The sequence below is a fragment of the Austrofundulus limnaeus genome, unplaced genomic scaffold, assembly GCF_001266775.1.
Source record: "Austrofundulus limnaeus strain Quisiro unplaced genomic scaffold, Austrofundulus_limnaeus-1.0 Scaffold2656, whole genome shotgun sequence".
Classification (NCBI taxonomy): Eukaryota; Metazoa; Chordata; class Actinopteri; order Cyprinodontiformes; family Rivulidae; genus Austrofundulus; species Austrofundulus limnaeus.
The window spans coordinates 1-10,040 of NW_013955058.1; the positions used below are offsets into that span (position 1 = coordinate 1).

At 40.3% G+C, this 10,040-nt stretch overlaps 1 protein-coding gene across 1 annotated transcript; it reads right to left on the reverse strand.

The window, feature by feature from the left end:
• Positions 1–1,146: 1,146 nt before the first annotated feature.
• Positions 1,147–9,809, reverse strand: lzts1 (leucine zipper, putative tumor suppressor 1; the record flags this gene model as incomplete). The annotated part of the gene is given in 9 exon segments (XM_014000051.1): positions 1,147–2,635; positions 2,852–3,046; positions 4,113–4,244; positions 4,386–4,559; positions 4,649–5,037; positions 5,121–5,286; positions 6,429–6,572; positions 6,674–7,020; positions 9,727–9,809. Coding segments are annotated over 8 exon segments (1,968 nt in total). The 3' UTR covers positions 1,147–2,098.
• Between the last annotated feature and the right edge of the window lie 231 nt (positions 9,810–10,040).

Consider the following 10,040-nt stretch of genomic DNA (forward strand, 5'->3'; position numbering starts at 1 on the left):
GTGTCGCAGTTTCACGTCTCCAAAATGAGCGTACGCATGGGTCAAAGCTGGCGTGAGGCACCGCACATTTTCACGTCAAGTTTGGATTTTATAAATCAGAACCTTGGCGTAAAAAGTGGCGTACGCAAGTTTCTGGGCTCAAATTGTGCGTACGCCAGTTTTATAAATCTGACCCCAGGTGATGTTGAGTTTGCACAAAAACTGCCTTATAGAATTATGGCCAAAAAGTGACCACGACACATTTCCCACGTCTTTGGGATACTTCAAATGTGTTTTTGCAAAATTTAGCCAGTCTTTGATGTATTTTTGTAAGAAAATACTTCAGTTATGCAACCCTACCCCATAGCTAATATATGAAGAATATAGGAGATTTTTGTGACACATACTACACAGCCAATATTTGTGAGAAATTTCTGCAACTCCTTTAATGTTGCTGTAGGCCTCCTGGCAGCCTCCCTCACCAGTTTACTTCTTGTCGTTTCATCAATTTTGAATGGCCATTGAGTTGTTGGTAATGTCACTGTTGTGTCAGGCTTTCTCCACTTGATGATGACTGTTTTCACTGTGTTCCATGGTACGTCTAATGCCTGCTTGGAAATTCTTTTGTACCCTTCTGAAGGATATGTTTTAACAACGAGAGCCCTCTCATGCTTTGGAAGCTCTCTGTGGACCATGGCTGTAAGATGCTGTAAGAAAATGTCAGGAAAAGCCTCCTATAACATCTGAACTTTCTTTGGGACACTTTGATGTCTTTGGGACATCAGAGACAATTTAAAATGAGTTTGAATGTGATTAGTTAATTCTGAACACTCACACCCCCAGTTATGAGAGGGTGTGCACACTTGTGCAACCACCTTATTTGAGTTTTTTATTCCAATTTTTAATAAACCTGAAAAAAACTATATAAAACATGCCTTTGTTTGGCTAGCGGTTATCCTAGCCTGGATGAAGAATTGCCTTTTTCTCTGCATTCCATGTTCGGTGACTGTCATCATAGTTGATAAAGTGTTAATTACTAATGACTAAGTTACAGAACAAGACTTCAAATGTGAACCAAATATCTCTTTACGTCACAATTTATATTTGGATTTCCATGAATCCACATGGCACCTGATCAAACATTTTCATAAAGACTTGCACACACAATTTCCAACTCTTTGGAATGTTTATTTAAAATGAACATGTACATCTTACAGGCTCTAAAATGTGTCAAAAATATACCACAAATTTTATTATAATGTATTGACTGCATTGTTGTCTGCATAGAGCTATCATTGACATCTTAGTGGAGGAAGAAATCATTTGACATCCGTGTCTGTGGCAAATGTTCACAACATGAATTTGGCTTTATTTTTGAAAAGTTTAATGGTTTAAATTGATTTATTATGCTCAGCCACATTAAGAGTAGACAGAATGAGGGCTCACAGTGACATGGAAACAAATAAAAATGCACTAAAGTTTAGAAACCTTCACTCGCACAAGATAATTTATCAGTGACTAAATTGTCATGCTGGGAGAACAGATGGTGAGCAATTATCATGCTTATCATGTGACTATAAACAGTAATATTGACATTTAAAAAAAACTAATGACTGTTTCCTACCAGTAATTAACTAGAGCATCAAAACCAAAACATTGATTATCATTTGAATGATAATTAAGCCTGTTAGAAAATAATGTTAATGAAAGATAACGCCATTTTTGTTTGAATGCTAAAAACCTTAGTATTTACTTTTAAACAAGTAAGAACACTGACACCTTCAATAACTATTTTAGTAGTACTGAATATTATTGCCTGGACACAAATACTCTATATTATGCACATTTTAATAAATAACATGAGAAAAACACAAAGTCATAGAATTCCAGCTGTTGGGATGTTACATTGAGATGTGTTGTAATGAAATATGAGATAATGGTGAAACTCAAACTTTATTAACTGTGTCCGTATGCCAGATGCTATCACAGAATTTGATATCTCGTGTCTCCTGTATTCCGAATAATTTTACTTTCAACCAGGGGCGGAGCTAGAGGGGTGGCCAGAGTGTCCACCTCAGGTGCCACCCCCAAATAATGATGTTTACAGTGACTGATCACTTCAAATTTCTGTGGCAATAACGTCATCATATGTTTGTAACCCTGAGGCGTATCTGATGTTCTTGTTTAGCTCACTCCGGCTCCCCAGCTCGGCCGTCTGCTCCTTCAGGACCCTCTCCAGGTCCCGGTTCTTCTTGTGCATCTGCAGGTAATTGATCTGGAGCTGCTTCTGATATTTGATCACCCTGTCTTTTTCCTTGTTCCACGTCTGCCGCTCCTGCTCGAAGCTGCTGACCAGCATCTCTTGAGCATTCTTCTCCTCTCTGAGCTGCTGCTTCAGTCTTTCCACTTGTCTTTGGAGCGATTCATCGGAGACGTGTATCTTCGTGTCCAAGTCTTGCTCAGTAGAGTCTGATTCCTGGATTGGGCTTTCTAAGGACAACGAATGGCCTTCAAGTGGCAAACTTGTCTGCATTCTCTTGTCTTTGGCTTTAGTCAAATCTTGATTCTTCCCCTGAATGTCTTTCTCCAGTTTGCTCACTTTCTCCCTCAGAAAGTCAGCCTCATTTTTTTTGCGCTGGAGTTCATTTTGGCTCACCTATGCAAAAATGAAAATGTTCAAAGAATTAGAAGATTAAAGATGTTTTTGTGCAAAGGATCAGGTAAGATAATACTTTAAAGCTGTCTCTCATAAGATGGTAATAAATAAAACTAAAATGCAGTGTGTTTTATCCAATTTGCTTCCTAAAACTGTTAATAGGCACAATGAGATCATTCTGTGGTCATTTATGATCAAAACGTACAACAGACTAACCTCAACCTCCCTGGTGAAGGATAGGAGTTTGCCCTCATAGTCTTTATTCTGTTGCTCGAGCGTCTCCACTTTTGTCATGTTTTCCTTCAGTGATGCTCTCAGACTGACGATCTCATTGAGCTTATGGCTGACATCTGCTTGGCTTTCTCTCAGCTGCTGCTTCAGTAACGAGATTTCTCCTGTCTTCTGGCATACCTGCAGTCGGATAGAGGCAATTACAGTGAAAAAAACTGTGAAATGTTATCTATGATGTGCTCTCTAATAGATAAGTAAAGATGAAAAATAAAAAAAGGGTTGACTAAGACTGTCTTATCTGTAGATCGTCTGACATTGTCATTTCTTTTCAGGGTGATCTTTTATATCGTGTACATTTTTTCAGCTGTTAGTTTGTGTATTATCTGTAATGACAGTATCTGTAAACTTGTTAAACTTTAACTTGGTACATACAGCCAAATTGTGGTTGATCTGAAATGACCAGAAATGAACCTACAATGCCAGCAAAGATTGACCCTCAACTAGAAAAGAAATGTGGAAGCTTAAAAAATATAGTTTTGTAAAATAAATTATCACAAAGAACAAGATTTTTTTGATCTCCTGAAACTTTTTTATGCACTTGTACAAAAAAAGAGATTCATATGCATAGATGCATACAGTGTCCAAAACTTCTAACCAGTATGTTAATTTAAAGTTCTAACAGAAACAAATCTAAATTTGGTCTAATCCAAGGGTATTCAATTCTGGTTCTCGAGGGCCGCTATCTTAGATATTTCTCTGCTCCAACACACCTGATTAAAATGAACAGGTGACTTATAGGTTTCTGAAGATCTTGTAGAGATAATTCAATCATTGAATCAAGTGTGTTGGAGCAGGCAACAAGTAAAACATGCAGCATAGTGGACTTCGAGGACCAGGATTGGACACCCCTGGTCTAAAAAATGAAGGCTACCCAAATACAGATCCTTAAAAAGTTGCAAATACACCAACATGTTTAATAATTTGGACACTTTATTTACATGTACGTTTACAAAATATTTAATTTGTCTGTATTCCAAGTTTAGGATTTCATAATGGTAACAATTTTATCAAAAAATAAAATTGTACTGGCTGTTGTTTTGTTCATGAGCAAATACTGAAACAAAACTGAGCACTTTGAAGGTAAAATATCTCCTGTGCATTTCCAGTACCACTAATGTATCTGTAATAAATATGTAAAATAGTCCATTTAGTGGCATAGGAGAAGATCTCATCACATGTGACCCACCTCCCACTGAGTTTCCTCAAGTGTTGGTACGAGTTGTGTGCTCTCCTTTTCATACGACCTCAGTCTGAGTTCAACAAGATTCTTCTCTCGAGTTAGCTTGAAGACATCTTCTTGCAGCTTGTCATTCTTTGCCTGCACAAGAGTTTATTTGCAGTTCTATGGAATTAGAGTGCACACAATCTGTCTGCTAACTCTTTGTATTTTAGGTCAATTTATGTGCTAAGATCTAGCGTCATAACAGATATGGCGATCGTTAGACAGATGGACTCTGACCTGGAGCTGGCTGACTTGCAGCTGCAGAGCATGGTGCGTTTTTGCAGCCATTTGTGAAACTTGCAGTAACTTTGTGGAGCAGTGTTGCTTCAGGCCCTCCATCTCCTCTGCACAGTACCTTTGTCTCTCCTGAAACAACTGGCAGGTGTCTGCTTCCTTCTCCTCTAAACTCACCTGTTGGAAAGTACAGGCGTCAGAGGTCTACACAAGCGCCAGTCTCTACTGAGCTGATGTTTTACTTTACCATGTTAAAAGTTTGGTACCTGTAGCTCCTGCAGTTCGGTTTCTCTCTCCAGCAGCCTCTGTTCTAGGAGCTCAATCAGAGACTCGTCCGTCGTTACCGGGGACCGAATACCACCTGTGGTTTCAGAGACAGTCCTTGGCTCCTCTGCAGACAGTGGGGAGCCAGGATCCTCATTAGTCTTAGAAGCCAAAATGTTGCTATTCCAACACGCCTTGGAGCTGCAGTCGGGGTTGGCATTATTTCCGTTGACCCAGGGAGGAAAATTGGGTTGTCCTCTGCTGAGGCTGTTTGCAAGAGCTGAGCTGCCATCACTCTGACAGACGGGGATGGTGGAAGCTCTGAGGCTGCCACTGGTGCTGTGGGTAGGCAGGCTAGACATGGAGTTACGTCCAGAGTCGGAGAGAGTCCCTGAAAGACAGAGTTTGCATTTAAGTTGTCTATGGTTCACTTTAAATTGTCCATTTTTAAGGCAACTATTTTAGCATACTGACAGAAACCTAAGGTGTCTTGCTTGTGTCCAACATTTGGACTTCTTGCTTTCCTCAGGGGACAAAGGATGTGGTCCAGACTGTTGTGGCCAATCTCTGCGGATGAAGGCCTTGAGGGGTTTGCGGACTTAAAGGCAGTGGAGTGGACCAGCGACTTCTCAGCAGAAGTCTAGAAGAATAAAAATGACACTGTTTACATTTTTATTTTCAGTCACTTCCCTTAGCTGACAGCACAGCAGCAAGGACGTGAGAAAAAAAAAAGTTAGGAGAGGAGTTGTATTAAAGCCTCTGAAAAATCACAGCTCATTCCTACAATATTTATTATCACATGCTGGAAGTTTGTTCAAATAAAAGGATGGGCTTTTCTTCACTTGTGTCACTTCATATTAAAAATGGAACCACTGAAGCGTGCGAGTCTTGCTTCACCACGAGACGACACTATTAAAAGCCTCACAACCGTAACTGCAAGTAAAATTCACTAGACTGTCGTAAAGAAAGAGAAAACTCATTTCTGAGATGAACCTATACTCTGCAGGCCCCATCTGTGCTGTTCAGGACTGTCACTAGCCAGACCATACCTCCCTTCCCTTCTGTGCTCCTCTTTTCTCCTCGGCAGCCTACATTTCCACTCCATGTGCTGTCTAAGAGAAGATGAATAGCTCCCCTCCTAGATATTAATAATATGAGCTATTGCTGAAGTGTAAGAGGTAAGGCTTGTGAGCTCAGCATTCCTTCACACCGACTTCATGGCCGGGATGCCTCTTTCCTTGATTTTTAAATTTTTTTCCCCCTTTCAATCTGTCAAATACTTGCTGGCCCTCGATCTCTTCCCCCCCTTTATCTGCCCTGTCTCTACCCAGAGGAACAAAAACTTATTGAAGGAGATGCTTTGGCTCATGTTTTCTTGACAAGAAATTACCTCTCTGAGAAGATCAAGGCATTCATAGGCCATTAATCTGAGGAGAGGGGTGATTAAAAAGCTATGAAGTTTTTAACACGGGTTGTGAGAAATGGCTGCTACTTATTAAATTACTGCTGTTGATTTATTTGTCATCCTCCACATCGCTTTGAGGCTTTCAGAGTCTTTTGAAGACGCTACATTTAGAGAGTTCAATGAGATGAACTGTGCATCTTTCATGTCAGTATGCTAAACATGAGGCTAACAGCAGATAGTTTGCTGGAGAGGAGGACTTGCATCATCAAAGCTCACAAATAAACAGCAATTTGCTATGCTGATACCAAGAGTCAAGCACTATGTGAGGCAACCTCAGATGAACCTTGTTATTGCAATTTTATCACACGGGGACATACCAAGCTCCCCCGTTCTGATAGTTTTCCAGGCATGAGCAGGAGCTTTGGTTTTGGTTGCTGCCGACCATCTGAGTTTCCATCTCTGGTCACAGTTTCCTCCAGTGATCGTTCCCTGTGGTACCCTGACTTTGTCTTGTTACTCACCTTGTGAGAAACAAACATACAAAAAAAAATTCACCCATAAATGGTCAAAAAAGAACATAGTCGATTCAGGGAGATAACATTGTCGGTTTGTGTGATCTTACCTTAATGTAAAAGAAATCCTCACTTCTCCCTGACCTGGAGTGCGAGAGGCCTTTAGAGTGATGAGTGGAGGATGAAGAGCCCTGAGCAAAGCCACACTTTAGCAGCCCGTCAAGACTGCAGCCTCCGCTCTTTCTGTGGTGACTCGCTCCCTCTTTTAACCTGTGCTCCGAAGCCTTGCAGTATTTGCTGTTGAGGCTGTTGCCATTAATGAGGCTGCTGACGCTACCCATGATCCTGCGAGCATCGGCGAGGACAGAATGGTTCTGAGGTCCAAATGGTCAAGCTATAGAGAGGTGACGGGAGGACTCGTTTCATGACCCCAGAAGATTCCTTTCAGTGGCTTCATCTACGAAACAGGAACAATATATGTTAAAAATATAAATTTAATAAATTGTCAGAATTGTAAGCAGTATTTTCCTTATGCAATGGCAAAGCATGCAGTCTACCTCTAACATATGGTTAATAAAAACATAATGTTGATTCACTGCCAGGATTGAAAGGTTTTTTGGGCATGTCAGTGATACGGAAAGAAAGATAAGAAGAAGGATAAAAGTATGGCTATACAAAGACAGACCCCTAATAAGGTGCAATACTTTGTAAAATATACCAGAAAACTGGTATACTTTAATGTTAAACACCAAACAAACTTGTTTCTCCACTTAAAGACAAAATGCCAACAAGTACAGTATAACAAAGTGAAAATGGGCAATAAGCAGCTGCTTGTGTGGTCTAAAGGTATAGAAACAACTCAACAAACTGCATTAGCTGCAATTTGATAAAATGACCCACTGATTCACATATTTCCAATCTGAGCTCAGTTGTTGTAGGTAATGGTGTGCTGCACAAACTCCTGAAGAACTGCAAGTTTAAATAACTTCAGTACGTATTCAGACAGTTGCATTAAACTTTTACTGAAACAGAAAACAACCTGGAATACTTTAACGTTTCTGTTGACTTAGTGATGTCTCTGCTATTGCAGTGTTATGGCTGCTGTTGCAGGGCCCTTATAACAGATTCACATCACCTTCATGCACAGCAGCTCGTGGAAAACAAATGATGAAAACACCCCTTTTATTTACTGGAAGAAATGCTGCAAGCTGCTGTCTATAACAAATGTCACTGAGATTCTGTTTTAAATGATCATGGCCTACTTTATTAGGTACGCCTGCTCATTTACTTGTTAAGACAAATATCTCATCATCCAATCACATGGCAGCAGCTCAATGCATTTAGGCATCTAGATGAGGTGTTGACGGCTTGCTAGATTTCAACCTGAACATCAGAATGAGGAAAAGAAAAGGAATTGAAGTGACTCTGAATGTGGAAATGTTGTTGGTACCAGCTGGGCTGCTTTGAGTTTTTCAGAAACATGCATTTTCAAAACCCCTTGAATCCCCTTCCTTCCCTTTTCTGATGCTCGAGTTAAACTTCAGGAAGTTTTCTTCACCCCGTCTACATGGCTAAATGCATTGAGTTGCTGCCATGTGATGGCTGATTAGCTATTTGTATTAACAAGAAATTGAACAGGTGGACCTAATGAAGTGGTTTGTGAGTGTATCTGAAAAGTAGATGGGCTATTGTGCCCATCCCTTCTGTTTAGTCTGGTCTAGAAACAGGTGTGTTCACGTTTGGCAAACAAAATGTCTATTTGGAATTTTGCCTTGCTTTGTGCATTTAAATGTATAGTCTGCTATAGAATTCAACATTTAATAGACCATTTTGTAGTTAAAACTTGTTACAAATATGTAAAATGAGCCGACATCCCGTTTTTTCTTTAAACAGATTTGTGTTAAACTTTCCTTTAGGATCATAGATGATATTTGCCATAAATATCTAAGCTATAAATCGGCTTTTTAAGCTTGTTATTTTTTTATTCCAGTGGTGTATATAATAGCAACTTCTGTGTTGTCTTGGTTGACCTGTAACCCGAAAAAGTTAGGCTCTGCTAATACTGCTAAGTACAATTGTCTATTCTTTGGATAGTGTTCTTCAGAATCCAACTATTGCCTAACCCATGTCAGTTCAACACTTGTGCGGTGCAGCTTTCTGAATAATGCTTGGCACAGAGCAACACTGATGACTTTCATCAATAAAAACAGTTTCATCAAATGAAAGCTAAAGAAAATCATGAAGCAAACATTCCTGATTATAGTTGACAACCCTCATTATTTATTTATTGAGCTCATATCATTACTAACCACGCTGCTGCACTGTCCCCACCTCCTTCAGAAGGCAACCAAGACCCCAGATGCTGCAATCATGATCTCTAACCCACAGGGGAAAAATCAGCTCAGTAGTGATTTTTTTTATGGCAAAGGGCTCCACACTGGCTGATCTATTCTTTTAGAACCACCTGGTCTTCAGCCTTTAAGCATTTTATAATGTCCACAGCAACAAAGCCTGGAACATATTAGTTTACACTACATTTGACTCAGGGTTTGGAGCTAAATTGCATTCATTGTCCTGTTGTGCCGGGATGAAACAAAGGAGGAGAAAAAAAGGCCGAATGAAGGAGGAAGATCAAGATCAAGCCTGTCACATTTCATTACCCCCAAAAACAAGTGATGTGAGGGAGAGAGAAACAAAGCGAATGTGTCACGTTGGGAGGAATCAAATCAGTGGGACAGAAAGTGGAGCAGTACAAGTTTAGTACAGACAAGTGGTGAAAGAGAAACAAAAAAAAACTTTTCAATCTTTTTGAACAGCACAGGAAGACAGGTTTAACACACAAGTATCACAAAACACAACTTCTAGCATCGCTTCGGTTTAGATTGTTTTTAAAGTTCAAGTTGAAGCTCAAATTAAATCAAAGTAAACAGCCTCTAGATGTTGCTTGATGAAATGTGATAATAAAATTCAGGCAGCACAAACACACAGCATAAGCAATCCTCTGCGTCACCGTGGTAAATATTCTCTGACGCTGCCGTGTCTGTCTGTGTCTTATTGTGCCTGCATGTCTGCCACTAAATACAAACTGGAGACTATCACTCTCAGATATCAACATCTGCCTCTGACAAGGGACCTGTGTAATGAAACAATAGATTTTACTTACTGCCAGGCCAAACTAAGCACCCATCTTTTACAAAGCCCCTGCAGAGTCATCTATCCAGTCTTGGAGGAAACAAACGGGCGGACGTGTGTTTGTGTGTGTGTGTCTGTCTGAGTGAACAGGCGAGCGACAAATGCGAACACTATCACTTGGGCCAGGAGGGTCTGCTAACCGTTCTGTTCAGGGGGTGGGTCCTCCTGCTTGTCCCGTCAGCTTGTCCCCAGTTTTGCATCATAACTGATATGTAAATTGTATGTGTGTGTGTGTGTGTGTGTGTGTGTGTGTGTGTGTGTGTGTGTGTGTGTGTGTGTGTGTGT